This window comes from Planococcus citri, chromosome 4, assembly GCF_950023065.1.
Source record: "Planococcus citri chromosome 4, ihPlaCitr1.1, whole genome shotgun sequence".
NCBI classification, from domain to species: Eukaryota; Metazoa; Arthropoda; class Insecta; order Hemiptera; family Pseudococcidae; genus Planococcus; species Planococcus citri.
Genome location: NC_088680.1, coordinates 52,432,260 through 52,450,600, shown reverse-complemented (window position 1 = coordinate 52,450,600; position 18,341 = coordinate 52,432,260). Strand labels below are relative to the sequence as shown.

General features: G+C 34.9%; 5 protein-coding genes across 10 annotated transcripts in view; 3 read left to right on the top strand and 2 right to left on the bottom strand.

Moving 5' to 3' along the window:
- Window positions 1–88: 88 nt before the first annotated feature.
- Window positions 89–10,471, bottom strand: LOC135842785 (serine/arginine repetitive matrix protein 2-like). 5 transcript variants are annotated; one of them, XM_065360416.1, is made up of 10 exons: window positions 10,225–10,471; window positions 10,083–10,149; window positions 9,857–9,983; window positions 6,217–9,136; window positions 5,812–5,908; window positions 2,476–2,541; window positions 2,332–2,391; window positions 2,040–2,150; window positions 900–1,441; window positions 89–528 (listed from the first exon to the last, which is right to left on the bottom strand). In XM_065360416.1, the coding sequence occupies exons 2-10, from the start codon at window positions 10,086–10,088 to the stop codon at window positions 510–512; spliced, it is 3,948 nt and encodes a 1,315-aa protein (XP_065216488.1). In that variant the 5' UTR covers window positions 10,089–10,149; window positions 10,225–10,471; the 3' UTR covers window positions 89–509. The 5 variants fall into 5 exon arrangements, with proteins under 5 accessions (XP_065216488.1, XP_065216489.1, XP_065216490.1 ...); XM_065360417.1 differs by lacking the exon at window positions 2,040–2,150 and having other exon boundaries at window positions 10,083–10,470; XM_065360418.1 differs by lacking the exons at window positions 2,332–2,391; window positions 2,476–2,541 and having other exon boundaries at window positions 10,083–10,471.
- Window positions 10,472–10,700: 229 nt separating this feature from the next.
- On the top strand, window positions 10,701–11,995 carry LOC135842796 (uncharacterized). 2 transcript variants are annotated; one of them, XM_065360434.1, is made up of 5 exons: window positions 10,701–10,950; window positions 11,021–11,193; window positions 11,267–11,433; window positions 11,503–11,620; window positions 11,718–11,995. In XM_065360434.1, the coding sequence occupies exons 2-5, from the start codon at window positions 11,029–11,031 to the stop codon at window positions 11,859–11,861; spliced, it is 594 nt and encodes a 197-aa protein (XP_065216506.1). In that variant the 5' UTR covers window positions 10,701–10,950; window positions 11,021–11,028; the 3' UTR covers window positions 11,862–11,995. The 2 variants fall into 2 exon arrangements, with proteins under 2 accessions (XP_065216506.1, XP_065216505.1); XM_065360433.1 differs by having other exon boundaries at window positions 10,702–11,193.
- A 129-nt stretch (window positions 11,996–12,124) lies between these two features.
- LOC135842792 (O-glucosyltransferase rumi homolog) lies at window positions 12,125–14,594 on the top strand. Its single transcript, XM_065360429.1, has 7 exons — window positions 12,125–12,519; window positions 12,587–12,749; window positions 12,823–13,021; window positions 13,094–13,372; window positions 13,449–13,681; window positions 13,745–13,930; window positions 14,021–14,594. Exons 1-7 carry the CDS (start codon window positions 12,387–12,389, stop codon window positions 14,022–14,024), a joined length of 1,197 nt encoding a protein of 398 aa, XP_065216501.1. The 5' UTR covers window positions 12,125–12,386; the 3' UTR covers window positions 14,025–14,594.
- LOC135842791 (protein cortex-like) lies at window positions 14,401–16,587 on the bottom strand. The gene is made up of 8 exons (XM_065360428.1): window positions 16,232–16,587; window positions 15,932–16,145; window positions 15,651–15,847; window positions 15,463–15,572; window positions 15,163–15,376; window positions 14,888–15,083; window positions 14,685–14,804; window positions 14,401–14,601 (listed from the first exon to the last, which is right to left on the bottom strand). The coding sequence occupies exons 1-8, from the start codon at window positions 16,358–16,360 to the stop codon at window positions 14,492–14,494; spliced, it is 1,290 nt and encodes a 429-aa protein (XP_065216500.1). The 5' UTR covers window positions 16,361–16,587; the 3' UTR covers window positions 14,401–14,491.
- Window positions 16,588–17,149: 562 nt separating this feature from the next.
- Window positions 17,150–18,341, top strand: part of Nt5b (5' nucleotidase B) — a 36,183-nt gene continuing 34,991 nt past the window's right edge. The window contains exon 1 of the mRNA XM_065360422.1: window positions 17,150–17,508. Coding sequence (XP_065216494.1) covers window positions 17,390–17,508 — 119 coding nt within the window. The 5' untranslated portion in view covers window positions 17,150–17,389. The remainder of the gene's footprint in view (window positions 17,509–18,341) is intronic.

The window sequence follows — 18,341 nt, the reverse complement described above, 5'->3', positions numbered from 1 at the left end:
TCGAATCTGGTCCATTTGCCTAATTATAATTACTTTTCAATACGACAACGAGGACGAGCTCATGAAGAAATAGAATTTCTATCAGAAATAAACAAAAAAAAACACACTGTAGCTTTATTGGAACAAAACCCTTACATCTTATTTTACTCACGCGGATCCCAAAGAATATGTAAAATCTAGAACAACATTGGGGAGATCACAGTTTTTCAAACCAGTTAACTCGTAACATATATAAAAAAAAAAAAAAATGATAGTCTAAAAACACCTTCAAACGTATATAAATGCGCATCGTTCAATATATAGAAAGTAATTTGATTTAATTACATAAAAATAAAAATTAAAAAACGAAACACCGAAAACTTTAAAAAATATAAACTAAAAAAAGGGTTAACAACATATACTCAATCCCGAGTACCTTACCTATAAAATTATTATGGCAATGACTGGAGACATATCACAAACGTGGGCGGGCCGGGGGGGTATTCGCTTTGGGAGGTTTTTGAACATCTTTAGATATCATATCTATTTCTGTAAGGACAAAAATTTTTTTTTAATACCCAACGCGACCAGTCAATTAGGTATATTGTTAAATCGCACAATATAAATTTTAATTCGGAAACAGTGGTGTAGCCAGGGGAGCACAACAGGCAGTCTTCTACCCTTTGCGGATCGGAAAATTTGTCATGAAACAAAAATAAGTCTCGTAGAGTCGATAATTTTTTAGACAAATTTTTGCTTTCGCTTCGCTCGAGCACAATTTCATCGTCATTTTCAACATGAAATGATTTTTTTTTGAAAAAGTCGTTAAATTGCACTAAAAATCTTGATTTTTCTCTCACTCGAGTTAATCCTGACTACACGACTGTTCGAATACATCGTAACTTGGCCCAGGACCTTACATGTAGGGAGGATTAAGATAGAAATGCAACGGCATATAACACTCCGGCGATGCCAGTCGTCTTCCCGGCGGACCTGGCGGTCCTTCCGGAGGACCTAACGGTCTCTCCGGTGGTCCTAGAGTCCGGTTTGATAATCCAAGCGGTCTATCCGGTGGTCCTAGAGTTCGGTTCGATAATCCAAGCGGTCTATCCGGTGGTCCAAGAGGTCCGTCTGGTGGTCCAAGTCCAAAAGATTCGCCCGGTGACTCTAGTGGTCCGTCCGGAGGCCCCAGTGGTCTATCCGGTGGACCCAGTGGTCTATCCGGTGGACCCAATGGTCTATCCGGAGGCCCCAGTGGTCTATCCGGTGGACCCAATGGTCTATCCGGAGGCCCTAGCGGCCGTTCTGGAGGTCCTGTTGCTCGACTAAACACATGACTAATTCGTGGCAGGGGCATTTGATTCATCATGCCTGGGTTGTGTACCATTGGATATGTCATTGGCATATAACTCGGATGCTGCATTCGAATAGGTTGGGTTTGAGGCAGAGGCTGAGGTTGAGGCTGAAATAAATATCGAAAAAAAATTATTCAAGTGAGAAAAATACGCGCTGTCGTTGGAAGTAAGAAATAATACAGTACACACTCAAGATAAACTAACGTAAAAGTCATTCATTTAAAAATAAACAAAATCAAAGCATCTAAATGTAACTTTTACGAGGGAGGCTTGTTATTTTTTTTTTCAAATTTATTAATTAATTTTTTTCCATTATTCCTTTTTTCTGTCTAATTTAACAACGAGTACGAGCATTCTACAGAAAAACTTGGATGAAGCGAGCAATATCAACATAAATAATATCTGGTAATATTTTTAAAATGCCACAACTCGAAAAACAATACATTTCATCAATACATTAAGCATAAGCTCCAAGGAAAACAAATGTTATCTACTTATGCGGTAGGTAGTCTAAATAAGATAACGTGATTTCAAATATTTTACGTAGATTTAGACAGACGAGAGGAGTTTCCTGTTGTAGATAAAATCCAACTTATTCAAATACAAATACGTCTGAAATTTTTTATCTTAACCAACACCATATGGTCAATGTTCAACTATTGACCATACTACAGAGTACAGATCACCTCATTAATATTCATTTACCCTAAATCCGGTTAAGGGAAGATTATGTACAATGCGATGATTTCGACTCGAGTCAATTGCATTATTCGAATGCATTGGCGTAGCTTGAGTAATAGTAGCAGAATAAGCCATCTATAAAATCAAATTTGTAGACGCTGTTTAGTACGTATTATGTTCAAAATTCGAACGAAGTAAATTAAAAAAGCGAAGAATACACAGAATTAAGTGTAAAAAATTAATCAGTTCTTGCAACCCAACATTCAGACTAGCAGTTTCAAAAAGAAAGAGTATAATTTAAATAAGAACCAATTACCCGTGCGTTCCTTATCTCTGTAGGTATACGAGTACACATTTCAGGCGATGGCGATGATGTCTAAAAATAAAAATTTCAGAGTTTCGTTTGAAGGAATAGAATATTTAAACCGATTTTCCGTTAGAGAAGATAAAGCAATATTACCGTTAAATCTAAATCGTCGATTACTCGTGCTTTGCATGCTTTCAAATTAGCTCTTCCTTTCGTAGACTAGAACACGAATGAATAATTCGTAAAAATACAGCATGCTAAACCTTTCCAGGGTTATTTACAAAGCGCAATAGGCAGGGAAAATGATGTGGTAAAATGAAAATTCCCTTCAAGTATAGGTAGTTTGTTCACTTTTGATAAATATTCCCATTTCCAAGTAAAATCACACAGTACCTACTACCCATTTGGGAGATCGATTCTCCAGATCTCCTGCAGAGTAGGTAAATAAAACAGTTTCTGTGCTTTTAGCGTCAGATGGTTTCAAAGTTGGGCAAAACATGATAGAAATACCTACCGCAACATCTGTTCAAAATATGGACGAAAATATTGAACATCTTGAAGGAGTTCTATCGAATTGTACATATGTTTTTCAAAGAGCTAAACGCAAATATACATATAAGATCTTATGAAGGCATTAGGGGGAGGGCACGGTAGAGGTTCAATTAAAAAACCAAAGACATATTCGTGATTTGGAACTTCAAAACCAGACGATATTTTGTCGAAAAAACTGCTGGTTGAACTTCTTTTTTCATTTCAGTTTTTGGAATTTACAAAAAAAATATTGCTCAAAAATTCATTTTCGAACTCACACTCTTGAAATTTTGCGGTAACTAACTAAAACAGTCGAGAGAATGACCAATAAGCATCCATCAAACTTAAAGGGGCCATAGTTAATTTTCGGTTAATTCACAGTGATTCGAAGTTCCTAGAGAAAATTGGAAAATCGCTGGAGGCTCCAGAATGGCCCAAAACATAGTAATTGTGGATGTGTTGGACTCGAATTGAAGGAATCATTCGTACTACCTGGTTCACTTGGCTCAAAAAATTTACATTTCATAAAAAAACTTTTAAAATTTACCTTGAAACATCTTTTTGAAATTTTTTTAATTTAAAAAATTCACCAAAAATCCAAAACTGAAACTCAAGTTTCTGGAATTTTGGTTACAGGGATTTTTGGTCTCATGTTTAAGATCTAAAAATTTTTGGAGCATCTCAAATTTTTTCGAACATTTTCAGAATTTAAAATTTTTCAAACTGTGATGAATTTTTCAAGACCTCAATGCTAAATCCTAATCAAAAGAGTATGATCCTAATAAGTTTGCAATTCTTTTTTTAAAAAATTGAGATTCTGAATTTGAAATCATGGAAGAACCCTACATTCTTGGAAAATTTAAAATCTTGAAAAAATTGAAGATCCTCCAGGAAATTTGAATTATTAACCTCTTTTCAAAAGTTTGAAATACACTTAAAAATTGAGATGCTGAAAAAAATTAACATTTTAATAACTTTGCGATCTTAAAAAATTCATCACACTCTAAAAAATTTTAAATTCTGAAAATATTCGAAAAAGTTTGAGATGCTCCAAAAATTTTTAGATCTTAAACATGAGACCAAAAATCCCTGTAACCAAAATTCCAGAAGCTCGAGTTCAATTTTGGATTTTTGGTGAATTTTTTAAATTAAAAAAATTTCAAAAAGCTGTTTCAAGGTAAATTTTTAAAGTTTTTTTTACCAAAGTTATTAGAATGTTAATTTTTTCAGCATCTCAAATTTTTAAGTGAATTTCAAACTTTTGAAAAGAGGTTCTTTAATTTTTTCAAGATTTTTAAATTTTCCAAGAATGTAGCGTTCTTCCATGATTTCAAATTCAGAATCTCAATTTTTTTTTAAAAAAGAATTGCAAACTTATTAGGATCATACTCCTTTGATTAGGATTTAAAATTTCGTTGAGAAAAATCTCAAAATTTCACATTTTAAATTAATTTTTCAAGGTTTCATTTTTTTTTTTTTTTTTTTTTTTTTTTTTTAGAATGGAATATTTGAATGTAGTGTTTTTCTCCTTTTTCGCACATTTTATAATCAATTAAAGTCACCTTTTACAACACGAACACTTTTATTATTCACGAAAAATTAAAATTACAAATACATTAAAATGAGACGCGTTTCGGTCGTCGTAGCGACCATTATCAATCACGAATGAGATGAAAACTGCGAGATACATTGTAGAAGATGTGTAGATGCGTTGAAAAATTATCTAAGGGAGGGAGGGGGGGCGATAACAAGAACAAGACGAAAATACGACGTAAATTATGACGGAGGTAGGCTGGGTAGGGGTTGATTTAAAATAGGAAGCAGACTATTTTAAATCAACCCCTACCCAGCCTACCTCCGTCATAATTTACGTCGTATTTTCGTCTTGTTCTTGTTATCGCCCCCCCTCCCTCCCTTAGATAATTTTTCAACGCATCTACACATCTTCTACAATGTATCTCGCAGTTTTCATCTCATTCGTGATTGATAATGGTCGCTACGACGACCGAAACGCGTCTCATTTTAATGTATTTGTAATTTTAATTTTTCGTGAATAATAAAAGTGTTCGTGTTGTAAAAGGTGACTTTAATTGATTGATGATAGAATGGAATAACCTAAAAAACAAAGTTTGTCAGTTCTAATCTCAAATTCTTTTTAGAAATTTACACTTAATTCTTCAGGCACCAGAATTTTCCAGGACTTTAAATTTACGAGAATGTTAAATTTTATTCGAGATCTTCAATTTCCTTGAGTGTAAAATTTTTTAAGATGTGAAATATTCAAAAGATGTCACTTTTTTTAGGAGTTCAATAGTTCAAATGTTCGGAGAATCTCAACCAAAAATCAAGAAATAAACTTTTGGTTAGAAATTTGGTGTCGACGAGTTTCAGAGTTCGAAAAAGTGCCTTCGAAAACCAATATTTTGATACTTTTTGGTCCCTAAGCTCCCCTCTAAGGCTCTGGGGAGGTAGATTTTGGTTTTGAGGTCAACAGCTACATATGTCGGTATATGACGATGACTTTTTTTAAAATTTTCGAGCCTCAAACCTCTCTCCTCTTCAAGGATTTTCTCAAGTTCGATTTTGAGATCTCACTGATTTGAAAATTCTTATAATTCACTAGACGAACTTTTTTGAGATCCGATATATCAATCAACAGTTGGAATAAATTCATAATTTATACACTACAAAAGAAGTGAAGCTCAACTAAGCATAGCAACATGCATCGTAGAAAATGAAAGCACATGTACCTAAGTGAATCTATTCAAAATAAGGCATTGCGACAACTGTTTTTCTATTTAAATACGTACACACACACTACCTACTTGAGAATACACAAGCAAAGGAATTTTCAATTTTACCACGTCACTCGCAAAAAAAAACCAACACAGCGTAAACGGTATCAAAATATAAATTATGAATTAATCTGTGCATGTAATAAGAAATTATGCAGCTAACCTTTTGTAGGCCACCTAAAGCCTGTTGAACTGCCGCTTCGTTATTCTTTCTCAACTGCTGTCTCATGTCTTCCAATGGACTGCAAGCTCTCGCAGCACTGTGGGAAAAAAATTTAATTATAAAACGTATCAATTGAAAAAATACTAATTGTGATGCGAAAAAAATTGCAAGCAAGCGAACCCGGTAAAAAAAACAGCATCGCAACACGAATTGATTTATTATCAAGTAACACATACACGAAGAAAAATCAAACACATAAAACTGACATGTAAGACGAGTTTACGAGTACGGTAAACAAAACAAAACAAATGGAAAAATGAGGCTTCGAAAAAAAAACGTAAACGTAAAATGAAATGACAATAAATTAAACCGAAGGCAGATTATACGTAATCAACGATTACATACCGTATAAGTGAAGGTGATCTAGTAGAATTAGAACTGCTTGCTGAACTATTTCGGCGTGATTTACTCCTTCGTCTGTGGGATTTACTTCGAGATCGAGATGGGCTTCTGTAGGTGCGAGATTTACTCCTTCGTGAACGAGATGGACTTCTATATGTTCTAGATTTACTCCTACGTGACCGCGACGGGCTCCTGTATGTTCGCGATTTACTCCTGCGTGTACGAGATGTACTCCTACGCGACATAGAAGGACTTCTGTAAGCACGTGATCTGCTTCTACTGTAACGAGGTGGACTTCTCACGGGACGAGAACCACCGCGATGTGAACGAGAAGGAGATGGGCTTCTCAAGGCACGAGATTTGCTACGATGAGAGCGAGATTTGCTTCGGAAAGTACGTTTGCCAGGGGAAGGTGATCTAGATAGAGATGGTCTGTAGTACGATTCGCGTGTTATCGAACGAGCTTTGCTGCTATGACGAGATGAACTGCGATAGGTAAATGAAGGACTTCTATAGGAACTAAGAATAGGGCTATGGTAACGACTTGGAGATCTACTCAACGATCTTCGTATAATTGGAGCAGGAGGCGGAATTGGATGACCGGGTGGAAACAAATACAGTGGTGGTGATTCTAGGGTGCTCCTCGAACGACCTCTGCCATAGTTGGATTCGGGTACACTTTTCCAGTTGATAGCATCTTGAAAACGACCAACACTCTTGGATCTTATCGGCGAATTGTTCGGCATTTCTGAATCTGAATCTGACATAAATCTGTCGAATCGATCGGCAGAAGGTGCAATTGGCTGACGTTTCTCAAGCTCAGACTCAGAACCATCCGATTTTCCAAAGAGGTAGCTACCGATATCGCTAGGTGGAGCAATCGATTCCTTTTTAGAACCACGAACTCGATGGCTTTTTGGTTTACTGGCAGGAGGTGCACTTGGCTGACGTTTTTCAGGCTCAGAATCCGAAACATCCGATTTTCTGAACAGACGGCTGCCGATATCGCTAGGTGGAGGGTACGATACCGTTTTAGAACCACGACCTCGATGGCTTTTTGATTTACTGGCAGAAGGTACACTTGGCGGACGTTTTTCAGGCTCAGAATCTGAAACATCCGATTTTCTGAACAGACGGCTGCCGATATCGCTAGGTGGAGGGTACGATTCCTTTTTAGAACCACGACCTCGATAGCTTTTCGGTGTACCTCTTCTTCTAAAATTACTTTTCATTTCTTTGCCAGATTCGCAAAATATTTTCTTGTGGGGTGGTTTTTTAGCATTATCATTTTTATCAGGTTTGTAAGATAATTTTCTTCGTAACGGATTCGAGTCGACAGATGACGATGAATTTTTGGATGAATCTTTGTTTATACCAAATGTCAGCACAGTTACTCTCGAGTTGTCGTTAAAATCAGGTCTGGGTGGGGTTGAGTTGTCATTGAAATTAGTTCCGGTAGTGTTGGACTTTTGACTAAAATCTGGAATGTTTTCACTATCGGAATTCCACAATGGACTGTCATCTGATTCTGCTTTATCTGCTGGTTCAGTCACTTTGGGCGATTCTTGCGTTTTGGATTTGTTTTTTTCGGATACATTTTCTGTGACGGTGGGTTCTATACTACGGTTGCTTGCGGTGTTCTCTTTCTTTTTTGATTCAGTCGTTTGAGTGGGATCAGCATTCTTTACTCCTTCAGGTTGAGTATCTGGTAAAGAATCGGTATTCACTTTTTCTGTGCATTGAGTGGTAGAAGAATCACCATTTTGCATTTCCGTACACATAGCGGTAGCAGTCGAGTTGACGATCTCCTTTTCTGTCGATTCTGAAGTTTTGGCAGTCCCAGCTGTCTCTTTATCATTTGATTTGGTAGCTTCGGTATCGACACTCTTTTTCCTTTTGGATCGAGTAGTTTTTGAAGAATCGTCCGATCCGCTTGAGTCCCACTTTGATCGCAGGTTTGAAATTTCTACACTCAACCTGCCACTTTCTGTCAACATTATAACTCGAGGTTCGTCTGGAATTTCTTCCTCGTTATCAGAAACTTTCTCCAAACTAGGTGATCGTGATTTTGTTCGACTTTTAGCTCTTTTCTTCTTCTTCTTCGAACTGGAATGAGATTTATGATGTTTATGTTTTTTATTCTTTTTATGCTTTTTGGTCGCATGCTTCATCAACGCTTCACGTATTTGCGATATCTCTTTCAGCAATGATTCCTCAGTACGATTCTCCAAAGGCAGTCCATTTTCTTCATTTTCTGGTTTAGTCAAATCGATTAACCCGTTAAGTCGATGATCCGATGCAGCAATATGCTCAACTATAAGACAATCTGAATCGGAATCATCATCTTTAGGTGGTGACGCTTTTTCACTATCTTGAGGCTGAGTTTGCACCGGAGTTATGGCATTATGTTCGGTAGCAGTATTTATAGGTGAACAAATCATGACGCCGGAATCGCTACTTTTTGAATTGAGCTCACCATTATCCGGCAACGTAGAGGTTTGTTTTGATATCTTCGAATCATCAACTGTGGCACGTCCAACGCCCAAGAAGCAAATATCGGAATGATCTGAACCAGATCCAGTCTCTAAATTTTTATGACGTTCGTTAATACTATCCAGAATAACATCGTTATCCGAATCTTTATCTGAAAGTTGAGTGATAGTAATTTGAGGAATTGGACTTCGAGCACCATTATCGCAGTCTGTTTGGCAGTGTCTTCGAGGAGTGGATTCCCTTGAAAGTGTAGAAGCATTCGAACCGACTGGTGATACCGCTATGATCGAATTAACGTCGCGGATTTCAATACTATTACATTGCTTGGAGCCGTCTTTTGTTTTCATGAGAGTCCGAGTCTGATTGCCTCCTGCAATGTGGTTATTATTGGCTTCGTTTCCCTTTTCAGGTTCAATAACTGCTACGTCATCTATTAAAGAAAAAACGTCGAATTAGAAACAGAATTTTCAACTGGAGCGATTTGAAATCGCTCGGAGAAAATCTGACTTCCGCTGGAGGCTCCAGATCGGTCCAAAAATTGTGGCGATCGATTTGGGGGAGAAAGAGGGGGACGGATTTAGGAATAGGAATATGCAAAATTTCGGACAATTTGTTGCAAAAATTAGCGATTTCAAAATTTTTGAAAATTTGAGATTTTTCAACTTGTAAACAAAAACACTTTTAAACTGATTCCTCCAATTTCAAAATTTCACCAAAAAGCAAAAATTCAACTTCGGGTGCTGAAAATTTGGTTTTGAGGTCTGGGTGACATGTTCTTTCAATGAGCCGAATTTCAGCTCGATCCGAGTTGACGAGTAGTAAAAGTTGTCAAATTGGATGTTATCAGATCACGTTCCATTCTCAAGCAATTTATGGCTATAAAACGTAAACACATCCTGGTGTGCCGTTTTCGTCGGAGTCCCCAGTCCAGCGTTTTTTTTCACACTCGATGGCTCAAAATAAAAATTTTGGAACGCTCGAAGAGTAAACTAAGACGTTGCAACTTGAAACGCACCCAGACTCGAGTTTCCGAACGGTTTCAGCAGGGTTTTACAGTGAAAAATGTGTGCCGATGGGCTCATTGTGTCATTTCTAAACGCAATCCAGCTATAAATCTATTTTAACGCGGTATTTTCATCATTATACTCACCGGATTCATCATCGAAAGGAACTAAGCATTTCTCCATGCCAGTTAAAGAATTCAGCAGTTTATCGAGCTCTTCTTCATCATCGTCGTCTTCCTCTTCAGTAGCAGACGAAATCTCCATATCAACAGACTAGAAAAAACATTTGGAATTGAAAACACCGCAAACTTTTTCATGCAAAGATAGTGATTATTTCAGATAAAAGCTTATCCGTCGCAGAGCGAAACTTACCTCCATTTCTCAGTTCTCTTTATCAGAAACAATTACTGGCGTCTGATGCGCAAATAAACGAATTCAACTAACAAAAGTTTCCAACATTTTAAATTAATCTTAACTAATCAACACACGTTGAGTTTCTATAACAAATTCGAACCTTAGACTCTTTAACGATTTCTAAATTCAAAAAATGCAACTATGCAGTAAAAAACTGCACACTCGCAAATTCTATACGTACAAAGTGATTTCAAACTTATTATATAAGAAAGGCCATTAATTTTCGAACTCTGTGCACAAATTCACGTCGTTTTTACATTTCAAATATCTTCGTCAATTTTTATTCCAATTTCAACAGTTTTCATACAACAGCAAACAGCTTTTTTTACCATTCACAGAACCTCCAATGTTCAAATAAGAGTAATTAATTTTCACCTTTACAAAAAAAAAAACGCTTTAAAAATGAAGGGAAAAATCGTTCTCTGCTTTCAATTCATTCACCTTCAAGTTACCATTCAAAACGAATGAACGAACTGAATGAACTTTGAGATTCTCAAAATGACCGAATGACAGTTGTGAATACAGCAACACTCGATTAGCACCAGACCTTATTTTGTCAGCTCGCAGGCCGATGTGCCGATGAGGTTATTTTTTGGGATGCTAAAAAATGAAAAATACGTTCAGTTCCTTATGGATTTTTTCATTTTTTCGATCTGTAGAGTTATATAGTTCTTTCAAACTTTCAGTCACTGTTATTTCATAATTTTTTCTGTTCTTTTTAAAAATTTTTCATCAATTCGATTCATTACTTGACTATGCGGCTCAATTTTTCATCTTTGTAAACAAGAGAGCTGATAACGATTCTTCATTTGAAAAGTTCCAAGAAGTAATATTCGTGCTGAGAAAAAGAAATCGTTCCTCTTGAATTATTAATTTGATACATAATAAATTCGCAGTATTCACGATGACAACCATTGAAAGTAATTCAATGAAAGGTGCTTCTACCGAAGATTTCTCCAAAATGTATAACAAGTGGCTTCAGGAATTGAACGCGGTGGAAAGAAGTATCAAAGCCAAAGCAAGTGAAATTCAGTCATTGCAAACCAACTTGTCAGAAGACGCCGAAATGGTAATGGTGAAATATTTTCATTTCCTCGGTTCCCATACATATTGAATAATTCATTTTGTTTATTGATTATTAGCTTAGAGGAGTCAGTAACTCGTTGCTTCCTTTGCAAGTTGAACAAAACTCGTTACAAGACTATGTGAATTCGTTATCAAAACTACAAGATGAATTGGAAAAAGAAATCATCAGCCTGAATGATATGGAGTTACCGTCTGATAATTCGGAGCAAGGCGAATACGAAGAGTAATATTGCGCAATTTTTCGAACTTTCAAACGTATTGAACTCCATAATTACTTTGTTTAATTTTGTAGAAGTCCCATTACAATCGAAGCTACTGAAATAGAATTACAGAAGATCACAGAAACCGTGAAAAAAACCGTCAATAAAATCAATTCGGAGTTGAATTTGTTTGAGAAAACTCACAGTCCGGTACGATCATTTTATACTCGTCTATCTGTTACTATGGCTGTAACAATTGTATACTCTTGACAGGTTTTATTCAATCTATCTGTACTATTGTTCACAGTTGACCAAATTTCGCATCATTATGGACCGTTACACCGATGCACTACAACTTTTGGAGAAAAATTCTTGCGAAATACAAGATAAATTGAACGAACTTAATAGTATTTATCTCCAGCACTACATAAATACAGATCCTGAGCATTGACAGAATTCATAGCGTTCTCATAAATATAAAAAAGTGTTATTTTTTCTGTTGTTGAAAATTTATATTGTTTGTGTCGATCTCCGAAAGCAAGATTTCTGTATTAGATAAATAAGAATTAAAGTTTGAATGAGTCATTCAATTTTCAGTACTTCGGCATACCTAGGCATTGATATATCGAATGTTTCATTGCATGAAGTAAATAATGAGTCATAACTGCATCTTGATCTGAAAATATTTACTTTTTTGAAAAGAATGGAACGAAAATTTTAGTAGTAGTTTTCTGAAATTCATTCAAAATTCATTGGAAAGTGCAAAACGAAACACAGATCTTCGTCCGAAATCCGAATTATGAATTGGTAAATTTTGGTTTCTGAAATTCTGCAACACTGGAAGCGAATCAAAACAAAATTTTAAACAAAATTTCTTATCAAAGTTTGAAAGTTCGAAGCAAACTTAAAAAGCGCTGAAAAACACCGGTAAAATTTTGAATCAGAAACATAAGAAAGTTGAAATGGAAATTCTAAAATGAGAACAGTTCATTACTTTTGTTTTATTTCATTTCTTTTTTTCATTCATTCAACCACGTGTTCTATAAATGATGAAAACAGCTATATCGACGAGTTGAAATTCGAAGAAGAAATTCACAACGTTTGGTCACGTAAGTTCCTTTTTTCTCTCTTCGATATTAACACTTTTGACGTACTAATTCTGAATTTAATTCGCAGAATTCGATAGTAATCTTCTCGATGAGATATTGAAAAGCCAGCAGAAGTACAATGAGACGCCGGTGAATGTTCAAAAGTCTTTCGAACAGATAATCAAAAAAGACTTGAAACCTTTCAACAGGAATAAAATTTCATCGAAGCTTTTGAAATCTGCATCTTCGTAGTACGTTCTATCATCATTTTAATTGATCCTAAAATAGTTCGATGTAATAACCCAGCGTTTTTATTTATTTCAGTGGCACTGTGTACCAACTCGTTAATCATTCTTTATACCGAAGTAAAGAATGTATGTTTCCCTCTCGTTGCGAAGGAGTTGAACATTTTTTACTGAAGCTGACGAACTTGACTGATTTTGAAATCGTTGTTAATACTAGAGATTATCCTCAAAGTTATGAATCTTTTTCCACAGCCTTACCCATTTTTTCTTTCAGCAAAGTAAGCATATTTACAAACGATTTTACAGCTTAAGATTTAATACTTTTATATCAAAAATTCTTTCATTTTCAGACCACAGAATATGTCGATATTATGTACCCTGCGTGGAGCTTTTGGTGCGGTGGACCTGCGATAAAATTACATCCTACCGGAATCGGTCGATGGGATAAGGCACGAAAATCATTGATTCAAGAAATGAAAAAATGGCCTTGGGAGAAAAAAATTACAAGAGCTTTTTTTAGAGGTTCGCGAACCAGCAGTGAGAGGGATGAGTTGATTCTACTCTCCAGAGAATTCCCCAACTTGGCTGATGCTGCCTATACTAAAAACCAGGCGTGGAAATCTGAAAAAGTGAGCCTAGTTTATCATGCTGTTTATTCTCCAAGTCACGTTTGATTCTCCTAATCCGGAATTTTTTTACTAATAGGATACTTTGAATGCGCAACCGGCAGATGAAGTGTCCTTCGAAGAACATTGCCGATTCAAGTATTTATTCAATTTTCGAGGAGTCGCCGCTAGTTTTCGTTTCAAACATTTATTTCTTTGTAAATCTTTGGTATTCCATGTTGGAAATGAATGGATCGAGTATTTTTACCCTTTGATGAAACCATGGGTTCATTATGTACCTATCAAAAGCGATTACAATAGAAAAGACATAAAGTGAGTTTTACTAATTGTTGGCATTATGTTTTTTGTATTTTTCTAATTTTTTCTTTTATGTAGAAATATTCTGGAGTTCTTCGTGAAACACGATGACTTGGCTGAAAAAATCGCTAATAATGGTTATCAATTCGTGAGAGATCATTTGAAAATGTCTAATGTCACCTGGTACTGGAGGACGCTTTTAGAGAACTACATCAAATTGCAGAGTTATAAGCCTTCTTTGAATCACTCGTTCAAACGTATATCGTAAGTATGATACCTACTTAATTAGCCTAATGCACTTTTTGCTACAATTCGATCGTATTTTAATGCAGCTTTGGTTTTTTTAATTCTCAGGTGATCGAAGTCATCAACGGTTGATTTTATCGAAAAATTATTTGAACAACAGCCACTGAATGTGAAGAGAATGAAGAGTATTTTGATATGTACGGGATCGCTTATCGTTGAAATGAGCGAGATGGTTGATGAAGTCCGGTAAATCGTGTTAATGGAGAGAATAAAAAATGATATTCTTTAATTGAGAGAACATTTGTAATAAATTATTTTTAAAACAACTATTGAAAGTTCAAACATATAAAATGATAATCACAGACAACATAATCTGGTATAAAAAAAAAAATTAAAATATTTTTCAATTGAGAGACATTTGTAATAAAATATTTTTAAAACAACTTTGAAAATTCAAACATTAAAAATAATAATCACAGGCAACATAATCTGGTATAAAAAAAATAATAATATTAAAAGGGACTAGGTATAAATTTACATTCGTGTTTCATATAAATGCTTTAAGCTTAATTTAAGATATCAAATCAGTACATCGAAATTAAAAAAATCTAATTTTTTATGTTTTAGTTGCTTTGTTGCGTTTTCCATGAACTTCCACAAATAAATCGTTTCATCGGTACCAGCACTGGCTAATTTTTACACACACAGATATTTTTAATTACCTACCTCAATTTTCTAATGAATATTTAATATTGTTATTTTCTCTTCTTACCTAAAGTTGTATCGTCTGGGCTCCATTCCAAGTACAATATTCTCCCCGTATGACCAATAAATCTGTCTACAGTTCGATTAATTCGCGCTAATACATTAATTTGAGAAGTATAACGATAATCTAAAAATCGTAAATTGATTATTAATTATTTTATATAATTATTGAAGATCAATTACTCGTGTAATAACACTGAGGAGACTCACTATGATAAGATTCTATCACAGCATGACTAGTGACCAGCTCAGCGGTGGTTCTGTTGAATGATAAATCGTAAATGATGGTATTATGATCCTCAGATTCGTAAAGATTTTTTCCTAGCGATGTATTCATTAAAGCAATTTTACCCCCAAAAGTACCGTAACATAAATAAGATGATCTCCAAGGATGCCAGGATATTCCCTGAAAGAAATTTACATTTTTTTAAATTTATGGAAATTCGTATTCTATGTACTCGTATTTAATATTTGAACTAGTTTACTCGACTCATGTACACTTCGCAATGTTGATGAATAATTTGTAGCTGTGGCACTGTCCATATATTGATTTTTGCATCTTCACCGCTTGATGCTAAGTAATTACCATGTGGAGAAAATTTCACTCGAATAATAGCGTATAATCCGTGCGCTTTTTTTCGCAGAGTAATTATTTTCAAATCAGGGGTCAGCAATGCTAAGTTTCCCATTTTACAAGATCTAGATGAATGTAAAATGTGTAAATTAAACACTGCTTAGTATGTAGGTACAGGTGGGCAACTTTTTCATAAGTGAAATTAACTCACATGACTAGATAGGCATTGCTGTGGTGCCAATCAATGCATGATATGAAACATTCATGATCACAGGGACCTCTTATGGAACAGACTTCTTTGGCTTTTTTTACATCCCACATCTGAAAAATTATTTATATTAAAATTGAGGCAACTTTATCCATAAGAATAGGCAAAGCGATTTAAGAAAATTGTCTTACGATTAGTTTTCCAAAAAGTATTGTTTTCTGTGCATATGCCATTCGATTGCCTAACCTATCCAATCGTAACGCGCTAATGGGACAAATATTGGATAAATTATGAGCTATAATTGAAGTAGGAACGTGCCATAAATAAATATTCTGTCTCAAAGCTGCAACGATGTAATCATTAGAACTCCAGTGCACAACATTGTATTCTAAAAGATGACATAAAAATTCAGTAGCAACTGAGCATTCAAATATTTGGTTTTTTGAACTTGAATTTCATCAAATTTACTCACGTATATTATTTTTAATACCAGGTAAATCGAGAACTGCCTTTTGTGGTTTTACCATAGGCTTGGTACGTGGATTGACTGGCCAGTGGCTCTTTATTTCTTCATTTTGAGAATTACAACCACTAGAATTAAACGGTAGTAACGGACGATTCTCATTGATATTTAGTATCTGTCTTAGAGACTTCAAGTAGTGTAGTTTTCCAGTATAATGAATATCCTGCGAGAATGGATTAAGTTGACAATGTATCCAAATGAGTAAGTACATGCATAAATAAGTAGGTGAGTGATAAATATGTTACGAACTTGTTTTGTTACCGGAGTTCTCTCGAAATAATCATTAATTAATGTTGAACTATTATGATTGTGTAACCAGTAATTCGATTCATCAATTTGTAAATTTCTACGATTCACCATAAACCTATCACTGCTCATATTAATTCGAGTATTTTCAAAATAACGGTGATTTTTTTTTTTTGTAAGGTGATAAAAATCGTGCACTTGGTGAACAGAAACTAATCGCAAGTTGATTGGAAAATGAAGTGAATGAAAAAGAGAAACACATTCGCGATAAAATCTTGATTGTTTGCAATTGTGTGCATGAAATGCATGTTTCTATGCAGATTCAAGTTTAAACTAGACGTTACCTACCTACTTTGAAACATATTCTATCGTAAAAGCTGAATGTTGAATATTAATTTTCCAATTTCAGATTCATTTCGAGTAGAATTCCATTCAATTGATTAATAAACATTTTCAATAGTAATTTATTGAATTCAAATTTAAAAATACGAGGGGAAATGTCTGCATGAATAGAATATTGCTTTTAATTTCAAAAGACTTCGACTGGGGACAGTAAGTTCTCAATTCTCAATTTCTCATAAATCTTTATTGGTGGTCGAATAAAAATGAAAGTGAATAGGCAGGTAATTTTATTTTATTGAGGATTGAGGAAATCAGAAAAATATCCTATTTAAAATTGAAAAATTTAATTTGAGTTGTAAGATTGAAAAATATGTAATAGAAATTTAAAAAAAAACTGTGATCTTTTTTTTTTTTGAAAAGTTTGGTAACTGCCAACTGGTAACATTTCAAATGAGAACGTAACGTGTAACGTAAACGTTCGGTAAATTTGGTCACATGACTAGTCCATGTGATAAAAACATTCGTGCGGGTGAAGGGGGTAGAAGGAGGGGATCAAATGGAGCGTTTTCGAAACAGAAGTAAACAGAAGATTCGAAATTTTCGTGGAAGTTGTTGTGAAATTTTTTGCAATTGAAAACGCTGATAAGACACTTGAAATTTATTGTATTATTATAAGTAAATCAAATCAGTCATTGTGTGGTGTCATTTTCAATCATTTTGTATCGCTCAAAGACATCAGTCGTCGTAATCAGTGTTCGTTGAAATTTGCCGCATTCCTTAACTGTCAGTGCATAATAACCGGAATTATCGATAAGTAAAATGGCTCGAGAAAGTATATACGAGAAGAGTGTATCGTACATGAACAGCTTCAGCGAATATGATAATCCTAATGTGAATTCCCAAAGTAACCGAAAATGGTACCGAGAACCAGCACACAGGTACGAACTGAAAATATCTAATAATAAGCTACCATTTCAATTAGTCCACGATACTCTTCTAAATCAATTATTCTAGCAACAAAATCTGTCCATCGGCTAAATAGTATTCGTTTCGTGCTACGAATACGAAGCATTTTATTGTCTCACCTGCGTTAAAAACCAACCAGTAATTGATTCGTTGAATTGTTTCAAAAGCTTATTCATCATCGTGACTTATGACGTACTGCGGAAATTTTCTTATATTACATGAACAGATAAAACTATTTGCCGCTTGATAAAGAATTCATGTGGAATAAATTCTACATTACGGAGTTAATTAATTTATCCCTCATTTAATTCGACGGTATTCTTATCGCCACGTTATTAAAGCAGGTATTACGTTACTCCGGTCCCGGTCTCTGTTCGCCTAGATACGGTTGACTTTTGTACTGATCCAAAAACACCGAAAGTGTTTCTATCTTTTTCATCTGCTCCGTATCCGTTCCTGGTTCTCACATCTTCATCAGCAGCTAAATTCAATAAAAATTGGTGAAATTGAACGATGAAGAAAGACAGTAACTGAAATATCGATTAGTCGCTCATTATTATTATTTTCTTCCTATTTTTACATCGATTACCTACATTTCGAACTATTCAAAGTCAACTTGACACTCTTGATGAAATAATACCATGACCATGGAAAAAGTATAATTGGTTGATATTTTGATCGATCGATTTACTTTCACCTTATAGGTACAGATGACGTGGAAGTCTATCTTGAAAATCTTTATCAACATCTAAAACGAATGATTTCAGTGTTTCAATTTCGATGCTCGATAATACAGAATACGAAA

Excerpts from the sequence above, each read along its gene's own strand:
- LOC135842785 (XM_065360416.1), bottom strand. Across the intron at positions 2,542-5,811 it reads CTTTAGGTGGCCTACAAAAG|TCTACGAAAGGAAGAGCTAA; the intron begins GTTAGCTGCATA and ends TTCGTGTTCTAG. Across the intron at positions 2,392-2,475 it reads TCGACGATTTAGATTTAACG|ACATCATCGCCATCGCCTGA; the intron begins GTAATATTGCTT and ends TTTTATTTTTAG.
- LOC135842796 (XM_065360434.1), top strand. The coding sequence starts at position 11,029 with ATGACAACCATTGAAAGTAATTCAATGAAAGGTGCTTCTACCGAAGAT. Across the intron at positions 11,434-11,502 it reads GAGCAAGGCGAATACGAAGA|AAGTCCCATTACAATCGAAG; the intron begins GTAATATTGCGC and ends TTAATTTTGTAG. Across the intron at positions 11,621-11,717 it reads TTGAGAAAACTCACAGTCCG|TTGACCAAATTTCGCATCAT; the intron begins GTACGATCATTT and ends TATTGTTCACAG.
- LOC135842792 (XM_065360429.1), top strand. The coding sequence starts at position 12,387 with ATGAGAACAGTTCATTACTTTTGTTTTATTTCATTTCTTTTTTTCATT. Across the intron at positions 12,520-12,586 it reads AATTCACAACGTTTGGTCAC|AATTCGATAGTAATCTTCTC; the intron begins GTAAGTTCCTTT and ends TTTAATTCGCAG. Across the intron at positions 13,682-13,744 it reads TACAATAGAAAAGACATAAA|AAATATTCTGGAGTTCTTCG; the intron begins GTGAGTTTTACT and ends TCTTTTATGTAG.
- LOC135842791 (XM_065360428.1), bottom strand. The coding sequence starts at position 16,360 with ATGAGCAGTGATAGGTTTATGGTGAATCGTAGAAATTTACAAATTGAT. Across the intron at positions 16,146-16,231 it reads GAACTCCGGTAACAAAACAA|GATATTCATTATACTGGAAA; the intron begins GTTCGTAACATA and ends CCATTCTCGCAG. Across the intron at positions 15,377-15,462 it reads AGCAATGCCTATCTAGTCAT|ATCTTGTAAAATGGGAAACT; the intron begins GTGAGTTAATTT and ends ACATTCATCTAG.